This window comes from Archocentrus centrarchus, chromosome 21 (assembly GCF_007364275.1).
Source record: "Archocentrus centrarchus isolate MPI-CPG fArcCen1 chromosome 21, fArcCen1, whole genome shotgun sequence".
NCBI classification, from domain to species: Eukaryota; Metazoa; Chordata; class Actinopteri; order Cichliformes; family Cichlidae; genus Archocentrus; species Archocentrus centrarchus.
The window spans coordinates 5,491,837-5,514,510 of NC_044366.1; the positions used below are offsets into that span (position 1 = coordinate 5,491,837).

The window sequence follows — 22,674 nt, forward strand, 5'->3', positions numbered from 1 at the left end:
TCTGAATGAATAATGGTGTCACAGCCCTTTCTCACATTCTCGCTGGGAAGAGATGCAAGTCAAGGAAGCAAGGAGACATGTTAGGGTAATGAGAAGCACCAAACTGTAATCACCTCATGACTGCCTTTTTACACCCCCAGCAGATGGCGCTGATAAGTGTCTCACAGAGCTTTTTCCACAGAAAATACCCCCCCCCCCCCCCCCCCCCCCCCCCCCACGTTTGGAAATGAGGTTGGTGTGAGTAGCAGCAGGGCTATAAAAACAAAGCCAGCAAAATGCCCCACAGGATCACAAAGAATTACAGATTCAGGTAAGAATTATATGTGTTATATGTTTTCCTTTCACAAAGCACAATGATTTCATCTATTAATTGCATAAAAATGTTGATAAGTGCAGTATTAAACTAAACTTCAGCATTGTTGCCAGCTTTAAACAGGGGAGGACGAATCCTCTGCTAATAAAAGGAAAAGTAGCACCACACCGGCCGGGGCCAGGTATTCACAGACATGACTGTGACGCCAGACCTCTCATTACACACTGATTAAGGTGACCGCTGGACACTGGATTCACAATCAGTCCCAGATCTCCATGCGCAGCCACCGTTTGATAAAATTAAGTTTGAGCAGAGTCCTGGCTTTTGCTTCAGGCCTGTTTGGTGCTCTCTGGAGTAATCAAATAATAATAATCAGCTCCACAGATCTGCTGCTGAGCCTGCTTCTCCAAAACCACACAGAACACTGCAGATAGTCATTTATTTCATAAGCTTTCACTCTCACATTAGATGTGTGTGTTCTTTCTAGAGCTTTGGGTGGATAATATTAATACAGTATGGTTTGTTTCTACACTGTAAACCCAGATTTTGATTCCACTTAAAAATATTGAGTTCATATTACTTAAAATTGCCTAGAATGTGAACATTACTTGTTAATGCTGAGTAGACTGTACTTTTTGATGGTCTATCTTAATGTAATCATGTGTTTGAGTTCAAACAACTTAATATCATCAAGTTTTGCACCTGCTAAAAATCTACCAGTTTAAACAGACTGGATTAATGCACAGCTGCATGGTGGCACGATGGTTAGCAGTGCTACCTCACAGTTAGAATGCCATCTAGAAGGTCTGGGTTCAATTCCGGCTTGGCCCAGGCCTCTCACTGTTTGGAATAGTAGACATTTGGTGTTTTTGTTCACAACACTCTCTCGTGTAGTTTTTTTTATTGTTCCATGGACAAATGTTATTTGTAAATGTTAATGTACCAGCATTCAGCAGGGCTGAGTTTTATCATGTTTATTTACCAAATTTTAAAAGACACAGTTCAACACTGTAAAAAATATTTGTGTTACTGGGCAGCATGGTGGCATGTTGATTAGCACTGCTGCCTCACAGCTAGAATAGCTATCTGATATCTGGGTTCAATTCCACCTTAGCCTGGGACTCTTGCTGTGTGGAGTTTGTATGTTCTCCTTGTGTCTGTTTCCTCCCACAATCTAAAGACATGCAGTTACTGGGGTTAGGTTAATTGGTATCTCTAAATTACCCACAGGTGTGAATGGTTGTCTGTGTCAGCCCTGCAACAGGCTGGTGAACAGGTGTACCCTGCATCTTACTGCCTTGTCAGCTGGGATAGGCTCCAGCCCCCACCCCCCCACACACAACCGTGAAAAGGATAGGGGGATTGATTGATCAAAAGACATTTTATTTTTTCATGAACTATAAAAGATAAGTTTGGTCAATTAGAACATACAATTTAGTTAAACTGGAAATGGAGGAGTGCTTACTTAACAGGCTGAGTTAAATGAACTGTTTCATTACTTAAAAATTTTAAGGCAACGAGTTACCTTGGTTTTTTTAAGTAGATTCAACTTATCCGGGTTTCCATCCATCCATCCATTTTCTTCCGCTTATCCGGGGCCGGGTCGCGGGGGCAGAAGCCTAAGCAGAGAAGCCCAGGCTTCCCTCTCCCCAGCCACCTCCTCCAGCTCATCCGGAGGGACCCCAAGGCGTTCCCAGGCCAGCCGAGATACATAATCTCTCCAGCGTGTCCTGGGTCTACCACGGGGCCTCTTCCCGGTGGGACATGCCCGGAACACCTCACCCAGGAGGCGGCCAGGAGGCATCCTAATCAGATGCCCGAGCCACCTCAACTGGCTCCTTTCGATGTGGAGGAGCAGCGGCTCTACTCTGAGCCCCTCCCGGATGGCCGCACTCCTCACCTTATCTCTAAGGGAAAGGCCAGCCACCCTTCGAAGGAAACTCATTTCTGCCGCTTGTATTCGCGATCTTATTCTTTCGGTCACTACCCAAAGCTTATCCGGGTTTACAGTGTAATAAACAAATGGTGCTAGTGACAAAAATAGGTAATGTGGACTGGTAACATCTGCACAAATTAAGTCAAATTGTATAATTAAGCTACTGTGAAAGCCTTTTTTTTTCTTCTTAATTCTCCAATCTCATCAGTCTCTAGTGTATTATTTTCTATAAGTATCCTCCTAAATATCGGCCTCCCTTTCACTTCCCTCCTTTAAATTATATCCACGACTGAGGAAAATAAGTGACCCTGGAAAATGTAACCACCTTTCCGTGGTATTCCATTTGTCTCAACTAAACGGCTCTTTAAGAGACGGATGTTTCAGGGGCCCAGTTAAAATATCTCTCAGCGCTGCAATATCAGGTTGTTCCGCTTGAGCGTAAAATTGGACGTTCCAACATTGTTCAGCCATTGCCCATTCATTCAGAGTTGCTAAGCAGCATGTACACACATAATATCATCATAATGAGGAGTGGTCATAAGAAAACATTTCCATTTCAGAAACAGTTTACAGAGCAGACAGAGTACACAGCAGGCAGACACGGTTTAGTTAACACTGCGTGTCTCTGAAAGAAAACGCACGTGCTGTTTGGACAGCGTCACTCACGTAAAGGCTCGGAAAATGTTTTTACAGATAAACCCCAGAGTGGAATGAGGATGAGAGGGGTGGAGGTTCAGGAGATAGAGGTTGGCATGACACTTTTCCCACACATTTGTTATGTACATACCTACCAGGGCTCTGTGTCTGACTGGTATTTGTGGTGCTTGCTTTGAAAGCTGGCTGGGAGGGAACGTGATGATTCGCACATAATGAAAAGGATGTCATCACCCAAACAGCAAGTGCTGCAGTAAAGAAAATATACCATAGAATGCAACATTAAGGACTTATTTAACAGTCTGCTATACTGATGTCACGTCATTGCTGAGACATGAGTCAACATTTACCTTTAAAGAAATGTGTGAATCTGATAAACCCTTTGAATGAATTCAATAATAATAGTGAATGGACTCATAATTATGGTGCTTATTTTTTTTTTGTTAAAATACTGTGAGCGGCACGGTGGTGTAGTGGTCCACCTTGGCCCAGGCCTCTCGCTGTGTGGAGTTTACATGTTCTCCCCGTGTCTGTGTGGGTTTCCTCCCACAGACATGCAGTTAGTGGGGTTAAGTTAATTGGTTACTCTAAATTGCCCATAGGTATGAATGTGAATGTGAGTGATTGTCTGTCTCTCTGTGTTGGCCCTGCAACAGGCTGGCGACCTGTACAGGGTGTACCCTGTGTCAGCTGGGATAGGCTCAAGCCCCCCCCGCCCCTGCGACCCTGAACAGGATAAGCAGAAGAGATGGACAGTCACAACGCTTTTTGCTCTACAAGGCACATTCACCCATTCATTCAGTGATTTATTTTATGCCTTAAAGCACTTTTTGTCTATCACAACATGAATGAATGAATGCACCAGGGGCAATAAAGGGTACAGCATTTTGCCTAAGAACACTTCAACATGCAGGAGGGACCTGGAGATTGAACCACTGACCCTCTGATTAGTAGATGGCCCACTCCTGAGCCACGGTCACATTTTAGCTGTCCACTTTGCTGCATATACCCATGAAGAAATGGTCAAGACTGGCTGAAGTTCAAATCGAGCATCAGAATAGGGGAGGAAAGATGATTTAAGTGACTTTAACTTGGCTGTTGGTGCCAGATGAGCCAGAACAAGTATTATAAAAACTGGTGATCTACTGGGATTTTTCCTCACAACCATCTTTTAGGAAAAGAGAAACTATCCAGAGAGAGGCAGTTATCTGGGTGAAGATGCCTTCTTGACATCAAAGGTCAGCAAACAGCCAGACTGCCTCGAGCTGATAGGGAGACAACAGTAACTCAAATAACCACTCCTTACAACCAAGGTATGCAGGTATATAAGGTATCTCTGAATGCATGACACATCAAACCTCGAAGCATATGGGCTACAATAGAAGAAAAGAAAACTCCACCAGGTGCCTCTCCAGTCAACAAAGAACAGGAAGCTGAGGCTACAGTTCACACACGCTCACTAAAACAACAGACGATTGTAAAAATGTTGCCTGATCGGATGAATCTTGATTTTTCCTGAGACATTCATGTGGGAGTGTCAGAATTTGGCATAAACAACATGAAAGCATGGATTCATCCCAACCTTGTATCAAGAGTTCACACTGGTGGTGGTGTAAAGGATATTTCCTTTGCACACTTTGGGCCCCTTGGCACACAGCCTACCTGAGTATTGATGCTGACCATGCCCGTCCCTTTAAAACCACAGTGTACCCATCTTCTGATGGCTGCTTCCATGCAGGATAATCCCAAAGCTCAGGTCATCTTCCACTGAAGTTTTAAACATGACACTGAGTTTGCTATAGTCACATGGCCTCCAAAGTCACCAGATCTTAATCAAATATAGCACCTTGGAGTAAAGTGAGATTCAGTGGCCGGGGTGTGTGTGTGTGTGGTGCCTTTGAAAACAGGTTGCAGAGACAAAGGCCAATAAAAATATTAAACCAAATGAAACTAAATCTCTAAAAATGTTTTTAGAAATTATTTAAAGGAAGTTCTTGATTGTGTGAGCCTTATCTGCTCAGTGAAGTCATTCCAACATATCTGCTGTGTAGTTTGGAGCTCAGACTACAGAAATTATTAAAAGTTCCACACTCACTTCTAAGATGTGCATAAACACAAAGAAGCGAAGCCAGGACAGGCCGCCCTCTCACACTCCCCTCACCATCACTGATCTCACAGTATTTACAATTTAAATTTCAAAGAAAGAAAATGTGACATACCAGTTGTTTAGTGAAGCAGGTCCCCCCCCCGTCACCATGCAGCTGCATGTATACAAGCAGGAAATTGCACGACCCTTAATGCGAGTGGGCCGTGGTTGTCCTGCTTCATGTTGCAATTCAGGGCAGAACATTGGAAACGTCATCACCAAGATTTCAGAGTAATTCACTGTATTGTTTGCCACGAAGGCTCCGTTACGCCTCTGAAGGGCTCCAAAGTGAAATTTATTTCACACTTTGTGGCTTTAATCCAAAGCAAATCTATTTTATAGCCAATGTTAGCATTAATATGAATCTCACATGTTTTACTCTTAGGCCAATAATAACATTAGAGTTCCTTTAAGCTGGACACCAAGATATTTCAGTTTCATTTCACATCTTATCTCTCTCGACTTAAATTAAAATGAACTCTCGTTAACAGGCCGGTCGCATTTCTTTCATCCACTGCTCCCACAGTGAATGCTTTATTCCAGTCCAGAAACATAAGCGAGGATAGATGGCCCTGACAGACATTACTTCATACACCCAGACCAGCTAAGCTGAAGCATGTTATACAAGGAGCGACACTGACGTCACACCGGAGCTGCACTGCGGGCCTGGAAGCCCTAACGAGCATCATAGGGTCAATCAAAGAAGAGGAAATATCTTCCTCGTGTCATAGGCGAGAAATTTCCTGTTAGTGCCCCATCTCCGAGAGGCGCAGCACACGCTCAACATGTGACTGTGTGTTAAGCCACCATTGCATGATGTGTCGCTGTTATAATCATCATTCACTCGGGATTTCTGGGAATGTCACATGATGTCGGGCACTGGGATGTTGGCAGTAGATCCTTTAGTGGGATGTGTTTTGGGGCAGTCTTACATTCCTGGGAAAAGTTGTGCAGACTGGGGTAAGTTGATCCATGGGACAAGAAGAGCCATGCCTGCTAGACGCCTCCCTCCAAGAGAAAGGTGGTCACTGGCGCCACCTATGGCTGACCCTTGATCTGCTTTACTTCCCATGTGATTTAGAGCATTCTCTTATACGCAGCAAGAGCAAGAGCTTGCTGGTCTGCAGAAAAGCGAATGACTACAGGTGTTTCACGATATCAGATTCACAATCAGACTTAACAATTATCGTGATCAAAAAAATTCACAGGATTATTGAACATACTGTCACGATATGTATAAATAAATCTGAGCAGTAACACTCTCAGTGAAAATAATCAAAAACTATGTTTGTTTTCTTTTTGGAAAATTACGGACACAATGTTGATATTTCATTTTAAAATAACATGCTTATTGTGAGCCATCATGGCACCACAGGTCTTAATTATATGGTAAGGTTTCATTTTTTTCCTGTACGTCAGAGTTGTGAGAGCAAAAGTAGCTCAAAAATTAGATGCCACTGTCATTTTAATATTGTGGGTAATACATTACAGCAAATGTCTTTGTAAACAGATCGGTATTAATGAAGCATTTTTCACAATTATCGGGCACTCAGAGCACACTACAACATGCTCTTCATTCTGTTAATCACTTTTTCATTGATCACAAGCACTCACACGCTGGTGGAGTACAATATCCTGCCCTGGGACACTCCGGCACACAGGCTGGAGGATCCAGGGATCAAACAACCTTCCATTCACCAGGCAACCTGCTCTACATCACGAGCCACAGCCATCCCTAGATTTTCAAGTTTAGGACGTGTCTCCAGTACATAAATGGAGCCAGGTTTTTGGTTACAGCTGTTCACATGTGAACACGCATGTCTTGCCAGTGGTGAAAGTGCAGCGTTCTCATACTTCTTTTCCATTTAATCATCGTGTGGTGTGCAGCCAGTTCTGTCTCGGTGCCTTCTGAGAACCAGCTTACATTTTGACAGGTTTGAGGACTGAACATTACGCAGCATTGTGTAGGAAAAGTTGGGATAATTTATGCAAGAAGAAAATAAAACAGAGACAGCATAGGGATTTCACCTACTTCCAAGATGCAGAGGAAAGTCTGAAGAGTTAGTGGTAACATAAAGCTGTTTTACCGATGGGTTTTGCATTGAGGCCTTCATCAGGGTCATCATAGAAACACTTTTAAGTAGGAGAGGTCAACTACAAGTTTGGCTGAACTTTATATGTTCTGTCTCTACTCCAGGCAAATTTCCTCTGATTATGAGCCCCTTTGTGCAATCCTCCAACTCTGTGAAGTTGGATAGAAATCTGATTCAACACAAAACATAAATACTGATGACAAATATGTTTCTGGCTTGTCGACGCTCATAGTTTACTTAAAGTCTCTCTGGGGGGCTGGGAGTGGAACACGCCTTTGGGTAGCATGGGAACAGGCAGCCTCGGTCTGGGAAAGGCAGCAGGCTGTCCGTTTCTGTTGCACAATCCAATTAGCTCCGAGTTCCATCGATAAGAAACCAACCAGATCACCACAGAAGCTTCGTGTGAGACGTCGTGTGTCTAATAACTGCCTGGTTAACAATTTGCAGCATCTTCAGCAGGTTCTACTTTGACCAGGAATTAGCAGCGGGTGGATCACTGCAGAGGTATGTGATTGTAGAATATTTTATCTTTATCAGTTTGGGGTTTTGTAAAATTGAACTTGATTGAGCTCAGCAGCAGGTTTGGGCTGGGTGGATTGCTGTATAGGCTGTAAAACCAGTTCTGATCTAACAATTTGTGAATTGACATCACCGAGAGTATATTTGGTTTTAAAGAAGGACAGGCATCATGTGTGCATATGAGAAATATTACAAAGAAAAGAAAATTCCTCCTCAACATTCCATGGTAACATCTGTTTTCAGTTTTTCCTCCCATGAGATAAATTCATTAGTTTGTGGGAATGTCCAGGAAGCAGATGGACATCATGTCTTCCCACACATCCTTTCTTTTCTGTTCTTTTCAAAGCATGTGCCTGTGATTGAAGTGAAAGTTGAAAACATAAATGTGAAATGTAAGTCTACCTTTTAAATACAGATTGACAGAAATATGTAGTGTGTGCAAAAAAGCAGGGGTTATAAAACAGGGCCATAGCTACAGTGTGGAGATCATTACATGCGTTTCCTTTGTAAACTGATGATGTATTTAGTCCATCTGCACTCAGAAAAAATATTTGTGCCCAAAATGCTGATTTTAAGTAATCAGATTACATGTAAATTTTTTACATAAGTGTAAAAAGTTGGATTGAATGGAATCTGGTCAAATTAAATGTGCATGATTGGTCTACATTCAGTTTATACCGAGCACATTTTCCTTAATGTTTAATTATTTGATTGAATAAACTAATTTTATACAATTCAGTTACATTTTTCTCAAAATTATTGCTTCATGTTTTTGAGAGCAAAGAATCTTTTTTTTTTTTTTTAGTGTACTGCTTCAGAATTTCACACTCCGGTGTGGGGAGGAGGCAGAGTAAACACAACTCAGCCGGAGAAAGTGTCACTTTGTAAAGAGCAACTTTCAAGTGGAGATAACAGAGTGGAGACTTGAGGTGCTCAAACTGCGATTTTGTGTCAATCTCGCATTATTAATACAATATACAACTACTGAAAAATTTAGCTTCAAAGTTATTTTATCATTTCAGTACTTTGCAGGCGTTGGTTTCAACTACAGGAGCAAATTGAATGAATCTCATGAAAAATGAATCTCATGAAAATACGTGTAAAGGGAAACCCAGCCTGTTTGCACAGTTGCTGAATGGTTGAAATTATGGGACCGTGACCCCGAGGCCCCATCAGTCAGCAAGGAGGAAAACAAAATTTGGGAAAGAGGAAATGAATCACTTATCAGGAGCAAACAACTAACCAGTGTGGATGACCCAGCACCTAAAAAATGTCAAAACCACCGCGGTGTCCAAACGCTGGACATCAACAGCCCTTAAACCAGTGTGTGATCTTGAGACGCTGACTACAAATGAACTGAGTTACCAAACATCCTGAGAACAACTTGGACTTCCTCAGAGCGCCGGATCTGGGCCAGAAGACTTTTATGGCTTTGTGTAAATGTGTCTGCGAAGGTAAAAGAACCGAGGCGTGGCGGCTGGTGGCACGCTGGTGCACAAGTTTTAAAACAGCTGTACTCTGTGATGCTGCGGATGTAAACAAATGATTATTAAATGTATTAATGTGCAATTTTGTTGTAACAGCTATTCCAAAATGATTGAGAAAATTTTTCATTTTAATACCGTGAATCTTTTAATAGATCATGCTGACTGCTCACCTGCTGGCAATCTTCTTCACCTGGACAGGTAAGCGAGGATTTCAGTGCAGTCAGATACAGTCACTGCAAATACACAAGTATTATGGATTCAAATAAAAACAAAAGTATTGAAGGTTCAGTGAGTTATACTCCTGTGACCCTGCATCCACATATGGGGACATTACATTTCGGCTTTGCTGCACCTTATACTTCATTGTGCTCAAGAATATTTTATACTTTAAGTCATGTTGTTTTTGTTGTGTTATGCTATAAAACAATCCCAGTGTCCACATCTGAGGACATCTTTTTTCTCACAAAAGTATGTAACAACCATGTAACAAAATGCAACTTCTTGTTCAAAGAGGAAGCTTAGTATATATACATATCAGGTCCATCTAATCACAAATATCTAGGAGAAACTGAAAATGCATCGCACACATGGGCTCGGGTCTCAGGAGGTTATAATTATTTTGATGTGTACAGACCTCCTGCGTCCACAAATCTGCATTAGGAGATGCAGCTGTCCTCAGGGAGGCGGTGGACTGTGAAGTGCATCGTTTTACATCTATAATTAAACAGCTTTCACTGCATGCTATATTATTTAACATTATATAAATATGTCCAGCCAAAAGGAAAAAAAAAACGGGGGAACTTTTCTACCTTTTAATTTTTTGGTGTGATTTTGAATCCAGTCATGAAAAGGTTGATGGTTTCCACTGGTTTTTGTTGCATTGATATATGATTGAGTCTTAATTATTTTGAGCAGTGTATATTTACATGATGCAGTGAAGAGGACAAAACAATTTTTCCTTTAAGGGCAGGTTCTCTTCAAACCTTTGCCTACTAAACACCTCATGGACTGTGAGGATGGAGACCCTGAAAAGCTGAAAGCGTAATGGTTTTTGGTCCTACATTACATTAAACTGAACTGTTACAAATTCAGTTTCATACAAAGCTTCATTTTTTAAAGGTATAATTTTAAAATGCAATTGTTCCGTTCTTTGCAATAAGAGTGTGCACACACCTGCCATCAGTAGCGTCATGTTGTTGTTAAATTACTATTTTCACTGATTCCAGCAAACAAAATGCCTGCTTCTAGTTTTTTTGTTTTTTTTTAATTTAAAAAGGTATGATAGTTGGTGTTCAGGAGGTAAATTAGTAAAGGATGTAAAACAGAGTTCAAGTAGGAAAAAAGCTTAAACAACCACCAACAACGTGAAACAGAGATAAACTTTAATGGCTTAGCCATTTTGTTTGGAAACATATTGAACAGGCATTAAGCGACAGTGTTTATAATATCAGTTTGGGTGACTCTACACTGTCATTCTCTCCAGGAATCACTGCACAAGCTGTTGCTCCTCCGTGTGACGAGGATCTGTTTGACAGTAATGTCGACAACTGCCTGTCGGATTTTAACAAAAGCATGGAGACGAGCGACTATCAGAGCGCGTGCCCGTGGCCCGTGGTTAAAAGGTACATTTAAAATTCTTCTTTTCTTTTTTTTTTTCCCCATGTGTGTTTATACAAGAGAGACAAATGAGTTTTATTTAACTGGACAAGCGGTTCACATGAGTTTCCAAGACTTGAATGAGTGGTGTGTGATTAATCAAACATTAATGTGTGAGTCTGTGCTGAGCTCAACGATGCAGAGTTCAGTGAGTGAAAACACAGGAAGGCTGGACCCAGCCTCATTGAACTCTGCAATGAACCACAGACACTTCTTTTCGCTGCCTTTTCAGTAAAGACGTATAATAACCTTTAGTCATGGGAAAATCAGATGCTTTCCCGTCTTCTCATTACATATGATGCTGGTCAAAATTTTAATTACTCATATTTTAAGGAAAACATGTGAGACTGTTGCTCCTGAGGTCAGATTTCCAGACAGCAGTTGTTTGTGGAGACTTTAGCCTTTGCCGTGCTACCTACAGTGGATGGCAGCAGACTTTAATTATGACTGTAATAATCTATATTTTACTGTCAGACGAGGTACCATAGAGCTCTAATGGTGTGTTAGGGTGGAGCATCCATCACCACAAGGAGCACAGTTTGTTGATCAGGCTTCTAGCTGTCAGGCTCAATTGAGCCTCTGTCGATGTTTTCCACACTAAATTTTGAAGTGACAACTGGTTGCGAGCTTTATGTTTGTTTAGAGAGGCTACGGTTGCTTCTCCGTCCTGAGGACGTGACAATTTAATGTTTAAACTTGAAATGTAAGCAGTTGCCTAAACAGAAGCGGGTGATTTCTCCACTACGGCTGGATGTTTTTGGCTTTGAGCGGTCACATTCTGACCAGTGTCCTAAGGCGCCTGCATACTGCTGTATTTCACCAACTCTATATGCGCATCGCAACTGTGTGACATGGATCTAATAAAGTTGGGCTTCATGATCATACCTGCTGCACTGGGGGAAACCACACGGCTTCAATTCACCCACTATTTCTGTTCATGCTGCTGTCTCCTCACCACAGTCATGTGTTCACTTTTTTAAAACCAGTGCACCTTTATAGTTTACTGGTATCAGGGCAGCACCCATTTGGTCTGAAAAATGAAGCCAACTCAGACGTGTCAAAAATGCAGTTTGCCACTGGAGGCTGGCTCCAAAATCAAGTGACAAAGCATTATATAAGCATTATATAAATATAAATAAATGCTGTGACAGCTGTGGTCTGTCCAAGCACTCCAGGATGCCAAATAAATAATCCATTTTTACTCGATCTACTGATTAATAATTATTGACTTTATGATTGCATGAAATAAGCTGTAATTGTTTGTTAAAGTGGAAACAGGAAGTTGCTATGTAAACCCTCACTCACCCAGGCCAAGAGACCAGTCAGTGATTGCTTGGAAACCACCAGTCACAAGAAAAAATATTTATTCTTCAACCAGTTGGAGAGCGGTTGCTGGCAGTCGCTAAGTGAAAATGGTCGCAGAGGGTCCTGCACCAAAAACCTCTGTGATTCCTTTGGTTGCTAGCAGATTGCAGCCATCAGCTGCCGTTTGCATGGAAGCTGGAGACTGGTGCGCAAACATTTACCAACTACTTCCTGAGCAGCAGTGAAACTTGAAACTGGAAATGCAAGGTAGAAAGTAAAAGCTTTAACTTTGGAGGTGAATGCTCTTTACTTCCTCTTTGTATCACACTTTTCACAGTTTCACTACTGCTCAAGAACTAACAGTATTTGCAGACAAGTTGGCAACTTTTATGAAAACCTCAGGCGTCTGTGGCGACCTGCAATCAGGTTATATACATTTTTCAGTAGTGACCTTTGGTTGCCAAGCGGTCACTGAGCAGCCACTGAGCCCGTGTGATTGAGGCCCAACTCTTTCACAGTTAGCACGAATAATGCTAACTGTGCTAATATGAAATCTGATTCTCAGCCTACAGATTCATACTGTAGATATTTCATACAACAGAACAATGTTAGAGAAGTTCCTGACTGCTGGAGTAATTTTGCCTTGCTCTCTTCCTCTGCAGCTACTACTACAAACTGATGTCATGTGTGGAAGACGGGGCGAAGAAAACTTGGTGTCGAGGTTATGGATTTTTGGTAGATGAGATTTACTTGGAAGTCCACCAGACGTACTTTTCGCTCTGCGGATGGGTCCACGACCCCCCACTCTTCACTCTCATTATGTTAATAGCACCCGGCATTATCGTCACACTTTTTCTGCCTTTTCTGTGTGTTCATATCACCCCCAGGGAAGTATAAATTCCCAACAAAGGAATATTGCAGTACTTTTCAGCCAGTGTTCTGACAGTGGGTCACGCTAACTGTGTTTGCTACCGCTACTGCAGAGATTCAGGAAACTCAAACTCCAAGAAGACACCTCAAACTAGTAAACAATAAGTTTACATAAATCAGAAAACATCCTTTCTATTCATTACATTAGTGAACAAACATATCTGACTAGCTAAGTTTTGTTGGATACATATTTTGGGGCATTCAAGAACTTAATGATACAGAAGACCATTACTGTGAGGACAACTGCCCAGCTGAGAGTCTTTTGGACTTAAATGTATTGATTGATTGACAGATAGAGGAGGAGATGATAAATGGGTGCCGTACACTGAACAACAATGATTGCAAAGCTGAAAAATATAATTTAATTGTTGGAAAAAGCAAAAAAAAAAAAAAAAAAAAAAAATCTCACTGATTTTAAATTTACACCTCTGGTCTTCTTCCAGCGCTCCTGCTATTTTGAGAACTCTCTGGAACTCCAACTCTGACTACTTGTATGTCATCACTTTTATGTTGGTGTATGGCTTTCATTGTGCCAGCACACAATCACACCAGTTTTTTGATAAACTCTCTCTCCTTGAGACACCTCAGAACTCTGCCAGAGAAACTCTTCACCTTCTGTGCTGCCTCTGAGCTTGGACACTCTCAACTCTTCCACTAAAAATGGCTGTATTGTTGTTGTTGTTTTTTCTATGAATGGTATCTGGAGACCCAGCGCTCATCATCAGGCCAGATTTTCAGTCAGTTAAGTGCTGAAAGCGGTCCTGAGGTACACAAGGAGGCAGTCCTGAGGGGGAGATATTTGAGGTTTTTGTTGGAGTTCCAAAACCTTCTGAATGTGCCTCACGTAAATGGAAAAGGAACAACTATGACTGCAAGACCCAGTTTGAAGAGAGCCCCAATGCGCACAAATCAACATTTTACAGAATATTCTCACCAAAGGGTCCAACTGAAGGAGATATTTCACAATAAAACAAATTCAACATTACATATCATAAAGCAATCCAAACATAACTGGCTGATATTGTTGAAACTAACGCTTCAAATGTCAGACACTGTTTTTCTCTGTGACTGGTGGACTGTCAGGTTTGGTAAATCAGTACACATTTATCATTTCACAGTCTGTAGACATGAAAATTATCCTTTGAGCACTTAACTGATCAATATGCTTCACCATCTGGTTGTCATTATGCCATATATTTTACCGCGCTGGTTCAAACCAACAGTAATTGATTTTATATCTGTAATCCTTTTATGTTGACAAAGAAAAGAGAACAGTTCCCTGTATTTGAAACACAATAAATATTTATTTCAGACAAAAAAAATAATGCTTTACAGTTTTTTGAAAACCTCTTTATAGCCATAGCAAGACAGACCTGCTATTAAAGTATTCACATGGCCTAAGTCTCAGTCTACAGATGCAAACATACTGTATTTCATCATTTATCATCCAATTACTACACAAAAGGATTGTTGTGAAGAGCTCATGAAGAAAACTGTCAGTCAAACGATGTACAGATCCATTAAGCAACGTCTGGGATTTCAATACTGAATTTTGGCTCCTTGTAATCTGGAGAGGATGCTGGTTCTACTGAAGATTAATGTCCAGCAAAAAACAGAAAGCAAGAGAGCTGAATATTTCAATCCAAGTGAGTTTTCTCAAGAACTGCTGGGTAAACTGCAGCCTGCTCAGACCCAACAGTGTCACTGTCTGACATTGTGTAAAAGTCTCTGCGGGGTGGGGGGGTGTCTCTGGTGTTGTGTATACACAAGGTGTCTCTTTGCCATTTGCAACCTGGCACACCGGGTTAATGAAACGAGTGTAATTTCCAACTCATCCTTTTCCAACGTGCAGTCAAAGGCAACCAAGTCACTTGTAGTGCCTAACTCTAATGAGCGAATGAAAGCACGAGTGAAAAACAAAACCGATCTGCTACTTGGTCTCTCCCAAATAGCAGAGGGGGCCAAAGAAAGTAAAAACTACCACTGCATCACTCCAACCTCCTAACGTGGGTCTCTAAAACGGGACCATTATTTGTCTGCAGGTAATTTTGCCATAGCTGGACACCAAAAAGACACCTTGCGCATAACAGGGAGTCACAATTAACTGCTAACCAATCAATCAGACACTGATTCAGCTAGCTGTTGTATGTTGTAGTTTCCTTGCTTTAGAGCTTTTTTAACAACTTGCTTAATGCAGCTTTAATAGTGCTGTGAGAAAAGTACAGGAGTTTGGTCTTTAATGGATCAGTCACATGAGTAAAAACAAGAGAGCAACTTCCTTGTGACTACAAAAAACAGGTGGCTGCCCGGTGAGTGCACTGAATTTTGTTGCTATCAGAGACCAATTGCCACTACTTGTGGTGACCAACTGCTCACCCAGAGGCTGAGGGGTGACCTGGGAAACCACTTTCACTTGCACAGGTCCCCAGGTGGAGGCAACCTGTGTCAAAAATAATCGTGATCCGACTCAGACAGACTGGTGAAGGTTTTCAAATAATTACCGTCTCATTTATAAGCACAGTCCGTCAGTCTGCGGCGATGAGCAAAATATGAAACCAAAGACACAAGTGCTGCTAAAGAATGAATCCTTTGGTATGCAGCGAGATTCAAGAAAAATCAATGACATTCTTAAAGTATCCACAGTATTTCTGCTGTTTTTAAGAAAGCGTCAGCATTACCAGCCGTCCTTGTAGCAGTTAATCTTGTTTCCACACAATTTTTTCCCAGGGTCAGAAAGACTATTTTTCTTCTCATCTCACATGTTCTAACATCTAACATCAGACAGGACCACACCTTCCTTTTATTATCTTAAATAATACCCACAATTCCACTTTTCCTCTTGTGTAAATACTGACAGGATGTTTTGCTAAGAGTGTTTGCTGGTTCTGTTTAAGCCGTGGCCTTCCTCAGACACAACAGCATGTGGATGGGCTGAACGGTCACACACGCTTGTATTCTCACAACACAACTGACTCTCTTAACACTGTGGGCCAATCAGCACAAAGCTTTCACTGCATATTTAGTGTTACTTTAATACTCTAACTGCTCTAATCGTTGCCCTTCTTGATCCTCACATCTACTCTGTCTGTCACAGCATTGCACTTAAGTGTTGTGCATACATTTAACATTTGCATGCGTTTTTTTTGTTTTTTTATTTAAAGTATGGAAGTTAAATAATGACAAAACTACTAAACACAAAACTAATTTAAGTTTATAATAACAAGCTGATAAATGTGACTGTGCCTGGACAGATTTTTAAAGCTTTTTATTGATTTGTTTTTTGTTTTTTTTAAATAAAACTCACTGGTCACTTTATTAGGTACACCTTGCTAGTACTGGGTTGAACCCCCTTTTGCCTTCAGAACTGCCTTAATTCATCACGGCACAGATCCACCAAGATGCTGGAAACGCTCCTCAGAGATTTTGGTCCATGTTGACATCATGGCATCTCGCAGATGCTGCAGATTTGTCGGCTGGGCATCCACAATGCTCATCTCCCTTTCCCACCATGTCCCAAAGGTGCTTCATTGGATTGATAACTGGTGACTGCTTGAGATGATTTGAGCTTTGTCAGGTAGGCTGTGGTTTAAATAATGCTCAGCTGGTATTAAGTGGCTAAGAAAATATCCCCACACAATTCTGACCCCACCATCTGAATGCTGCAGCAGAAATCAAGACTCATAAGTTTTGGTGAGCTCACGTGGATTGTAGCTGCAGTTTCCTGTTCTTAGCTGACACACCGGCTGTGGTCTTCTGCTGCAGTAACCCATCTGCTTCAGGATCTGAAGTATTGTGTTTTCAGTACTGCTTTTCTGCATACCTTGGTTGTAACAAGTAATTATTGCAGTGCTGCTCACTGGATATATATATATATTTTTTCAGAACATACTCTGTAAACCCCAGAGATGGCTTTGTGTGAGGAAATCCCAGGAGATCCCAGTAGATGACGTACTCAGACCAACCTGTCTGGCACCACCAACCATGCTACTTATGTCTAAACGCATTGAGTTGCTGCTATGTGACTGGCTGATTAGACATTTGCGTTAAGGAGCAGTTGAACAGGTGTACCTAAAAAAGTGGGCAGTGAGTGTGTGACTCACAGACTACAACTAGCAGCTTTTAGGGTGACACTTAAAATGAAAGGAGGTTCAGGTTATTTTACATGAACTGCTCTGCTTGTAAATACAATAAATATAAACGGCCAAAATAGTCTATACAACACAAAAGCAGAGGAAGAATAACTGCTTGCTTACAAAGACACCACTAAGGTCAATCTGGAGTTTATCTTGCACTATTTAAATTTACACATTGGTTATTTAAATAATTCCTGGTTGCAAAAAAATTAAATGTCACATAAAATGCCCCCCCCCACACACACACACACACAAAGACAAAAAAACTATCTTGTACTGGTTTTTTTCATGTCGCCTCAAAATTATTTGCAGGGATGGCAGGGTGGTGCCTAAAATCGTGGCCACTCGATAGTTTTGTCATTAGTGAACTTCCATAAATCAAGATCATGCTCCTAAAAACACAGTCAGTCAAAGGCAAACATTATAATGTCACGAATACAGTTGGGGTTCGTATAATGAAGAATACGCCTCAGTGTCTTTGCCCTCAGTTTGCTATTCCAGTCTCTGCAAACCCCTGAAACATAAACACATGGTTGAAAAGGTCCATTAATAACGCAGCCCATTTGAAATGAAACTGCTACAGAGTGCTAATTCAAAGCACATTGTGTGACTCATTAACTCGGGAAGCTGCAGAATTAAATACAGACTGCAGCAGGTGTACGCTTCACATCAAAGTGGAGCTTCAAGTGCAGGCCTACAGAGAACAATCTGGGGAAAAAGAGATTAATTTACCATTAAATTCCAGGTCACTTCACTGGACTGAACACATAATTCTCTTCACTTGACCTCTTTTTCCTCCATTGTACAACATAAAAGCCTGGACTGTAAGCCATATATTTTTACATTGCATGTGCTGGATTGCCTCGGCTGCTTTATTTACACAAAACAGGCAACAAACTAAGGGCTGGGGGGGGGGCAATATTTACAGATCAAAGGTCGGTTTGCCCTGAGACTGAATTCTTACATGGCTCATAATCAAGAACATGGTTATGTAAAATAAGCTTTAAGTTATTTTTTAAATGTACATGAATTACAGTACATTGCTGACCTCCTCAGCTGCCACACAGTCTCATTCTCCTTACTTTTTATGCACAGTTTTCTTTAATAAAAAGGTTCATAGACTAAATATTAAAGTAAATACTTTTTGGTTGTAACAGAAACTTTTATTTTAAATTAACATTTTTATCCAGGAATTTGGAATTTGGGTTTAATCATCACTACTGTTCTTTTCTACTCTTGTTGAACGCGATCAAAGCGCTTACACACAGTCATATGAACAGCAGACAAATGTGTTTGTGTGAATATCCACCCAGTTTAACCTGCAGAGCACAGCTGACACTTCCCGAGTACGTCAGTGATAAAAGGAGCCATTGAATGCAAACACAGAGTGAGACCACAATCAAATGTGCTCACTTTTTTTGGTGCATTCAACAACTTCCTGTCTGTTTGAAATCAGTATGGATAAACTTTATAATCCTGATGCTCTCTAGATGTCCCAGAAACATCTGAGTGTAAGGCTTCTTCATCGCCACTCCTACCGTAAAGCTGTTAATTGTTGACAGTAAATAGATGGTTTATCCAAACATAGTGAAATCACATTAATTTCTAACAAGCAATAAATAATTTTGTCTCTTATGAGCTTTTTTGCCGTTTTAAGAACAGTAGGCGTAATGTTTCCTGAAAATGTCTATGTGTCAAAACTACACTTCATTAGGTACACCTTGCTAGTACCGCATTGGACCCCCTTTTGAGATCTGGTGTGGGCCATTTGAGCTTTGTGACATGGCGCAACGTCCTGCACCAAACGGCCATCAGAAAATGGGTAGACTGTGGTCATTAAGGGATGGACGTGGTCAGCAATGACACTCAGGGAGGCTGTGGTGTTTAAATGATGCTCAGTTAGTATTAAGTGAGCCAAAGTCCATCCATCCAAAGTGTGCCAAGAAAAGATCTCCCACATCATTACACCACCACCCCCCTGAACTGTTGATACAAGGCAGGATGGATCCATACTTTCTTTTTGTTCACACCAATTCTGACCCTACTATCCAAATGTCACAGCGAGAACCAAGACTCAGAACCAGTCAGTGATTTTCCAAACTTCTATCTTCTTCTGTTGTCCAGTTTTGGTGAGCCAGAGAGAACTATATCCTCAGTCTCCTGTTCTTAGCTCACCTGGTGTGATCTTCTGCTGCTGCCCATCTGCTTCAAGGTTCAAAGTGCTCTTCTGCGTACCTTGGTGGTAGCAAGGTGGTTATTAGAGTTACTGTTGTCTTTCTATCTCAAAGCAGTATGGCCATTCTTCACTGACCTCTGGCATCTACAAGGCATTATCACCAGGAGAAGTGCCACTCACTGGACATATACTTTTTTCACACCATCCTCTGTAAACCCTAGAGATGGTTTTGATCAGCGGTTTCTGAAATACTCAGACCAGCTTGTCTGGCAGCAACAACCACGGCACATTCAAAGTCACTTAAATCACCTTTCTCGGTCTCGGACACTCAGTCTGAACTTCAGGAAGTTTTCTTGACTATGTCTACATGCCTACATGCACTGAGATACTGCCATGTTGTGGGGTGATCAGACAATTGCACTGACAAGCAGTTAAACAGATGTACCTAATGAAGTGGCCGGTGTTGGCAGCAATATGGGATAACTCTAAAAACAGATGGTACATTACAATTCCAAGCTCACAGTCTTTCTGTGCTATGTAACATTCATGCATCCTGCAAATACTCAAATGCTGCCCAACGTTTTCAGTACTTCTGTGTTTGTTTAGTTTTTATTTTCCAGTCAAATGTGTTACTCATGAGATCTCTAAAAAAATACACCAAATCTCACAAAGAAGATGAAACAACTGACGGATACTTTAGATAAAGACACATTTTTCTGTTTTTAATGTGTCACTCTACACAATGATCTTTATTTTTTACACTAGCTCTAACAGTAGCTTAAGCTATCTGAAGTCTAAATACCACTAAGAATATGGTATGGTGTTAAGTCCAAAAGCTCACAAAATAAAATAGATACAACAAAGTAGAAAAATAGGTTTAGACCATGTTAGCTATTTACTTATACATCCAAGGTCATAATAATGGGATCAGTGGACTGGTATGTAGGGCATTAAACACCTTAAAAAAGTACAGTGGCAGCCCATGAAGAGGCACAGTCTCTAGGGGGTTTTGGCTTCAAGAGGCAACTACATTTAAAGATGAGGATTTGTGCCAGGGAGCTGGGCTGGCAGAGACAAACATGAACTTTTGCCCAGTCAAAGTGGCTCATTTCTACAAGTCTGTACAGAAAGAAAAAGGACTGACTTAACTCCTTGTTTGCACACCACTGCGACATATAGACAAAGGCAGGGGTACAAAGGAAAAAGGTGGCTTTCCAACAGAGGCAGTAAAACCCACTGAAGGCTTTACACTGAGAGAAAGTTCATCTGAAAAATTATTAATTTTGACTGAAATCCTCCACCAGCTAAAGCAAATTTATCCTTCCTCACGGTTCAGTGCCAAAATGAGCGTGATGCATTCTTAAAGGTCCCCATTATCATTGCACTTATGCCCAGAACCTGCAAACTAATTAAAGGGAAACATCAGTAAAAAGAGTCCATGTAAGTTATACATGTTGCTAGATTTGTGTTGTCCACTTCAGGTATGCATTCAGAGCTATTTTCTGCCAGAATATCTTCAGGGAGGTTAAGACATCAACACCACCACAAAGGTGTGCTTTTTTTTTTTTTTTTTAAACAAAACAAACAAAAAAAAGGATTAATCAAAGGTAAAAAGTGCATATCCAGCTATAGATTCTGCATATTTTACAAACACCATTACACAAGCTCCTCCTGATACCCAGAGACAATGAGGTTTCCAGGGAGATTTGCTTCCTCTGATTGGTCAGACCTGAAGGGTGGAGGTGGTCCTATTGGCCGGGTCCAGTTTAAGTTTATACAAGCATGTGGATCTCATTGTACTCATCTCGTCCATCTTCAGCGAAGTTGGGCGAATCTTCATCACAATCCAGCTGTAAAAGGTTGAAATACCTGTGGTTATTTTTTATTCAAAATTCCCTGCTGACAGTTAAAACTCTGGCGGGAACTTAGCTATCAGATTGTGTCTCAATCCAAATATAGGAGTGAATGAATTTTGACTGGCCAGGGTTGTCTCACATTAGGACCCCCTATTCCTTTCTGGTAAGTTGTGCATTCACCAGAAATGGTCAGTCTGTTAGCTTGCACATTTTGCAGATATTACAAGTTGTTGTGGCCTCTGATGTCACATATACAACATTTTGTGTACAGTGAAGATAACAGTCTACCACACATTAACAGCAAATAGTGCCCCATGGCAACTGCAGGCTACTGGGAAAAAAATGCATATTCCCCGGCAAGTAGGCAAATGGTTGTTTGAGGTTGCTTGCTGTTGCAAGATGAAATTGCTTGCCAAGAGGTACATGGTGCTGCACCAAAAACCTCCTTTTGATTGCTCTGGTGGCTACCAAATTGCTGCAATTTCCCGTAGTTTGTATGGAGGATGCTAACTTGTCTGCAAACACTTGCCAACTACTCTCTGAGTGGTGGTGAAACTGTGAAAAATGTACACAAACTGGAACCAGCGAACGCGTGCCTTCAAAGTAAAGGCTGCACTTTTTGGAACCTGTTGTCTGCAGAGGTGAGGCACAGCCTTTACTTTGAAGGGAACATTTTCTGTTTCTCAATTGTGCCTAACTTTTTGCTACTGCTCAGCTATTAGTTAGCACGCAAGCAACCTCCAGGAACCACTGGATGTAAAATACACATTTTTCCCTCGCTGCCAGGTGGTTGCTGATTGGTCTTCAGGCCTGTGGGACTGGGGAATAACAAGCAGTGGCATCACACTGGCACCGACAACATATCCTCCTCCTACTTGCTGAAAGTTGATTGGTGGCTCCTCCCTTTCTGCTATGCAGCCAAGACAGAGGCCATTAAGGGTTAAAAATGAGCAGTATTTCCCACTAGAAACTTTTGAACCTTTATGAATTCACTATCCAAAAACTCATATACTCAATGCATCTATTTATCAGTGTACATCCCCTCGTCTTTCAACAACAGTCTGTAAATGAACGGAGGAGAGCAGCTGTGGGACTTTTGGGAGTCCTGGGTCTGCTTTGTCATGTTTCATTTCATAATGTGCCAAATGTTTGGTGAAAGGTCTGCATTATGTGGTTTAGCATTGTCTTGCTGAAATATACAAAGCCCTCTTAAGAAGATGTGGTCTGGATGGGAGCGTATGAATGCTATCTATTCCATAGGCACCCCCATACTATCAGAGATGCAGGCTTTTGAAATGACCCCTGATGAATGGATGGTCCCTCTCCTCTTTAGTCCAGAGGATGTGGTGTCCATGTTTTCCAAAAAAATAATTTCTTTAACTCATCTGACCACAGAACAGTTTCCCATGTTGCCTCAGTCCATTTTAAATTAGCGTTGGCCCAGAGAAGGCGGTGACATTTGTGGATCAC

At 41.3% G+C, this 22,674-nt stretch overlaps 1 protein-coding gene across 2 annotated transcripts in view; it reads right to left on the minus strand.

The window, feature by feature from the left end:
- Nucleotides 1-19,928: 19,928 nt before the first annotated feature.
- slc4a3 (solute carrier family 4 member 3) overlaps nucleotides 19,929-22,674 on the minus strand; it is a 62,671-nt gene continuing 59,925 nt past the window's right edge. For both annotated transcript variants that reach the window (XM_030758206.1, XM_030758205.1), the window contains one exon: nucleotides 19,929-21,198. In XM_030758206.1, the coding sequence (XP_030614066.1) occupies nucleotides 21,121-21,198 (78 nt within the window). In that variant the 3' untranslated portion in view covers nucleotides 19,929-21,120. The remainder of the gene's footprint in view (nucleotides 21,199-22,674) is intronic.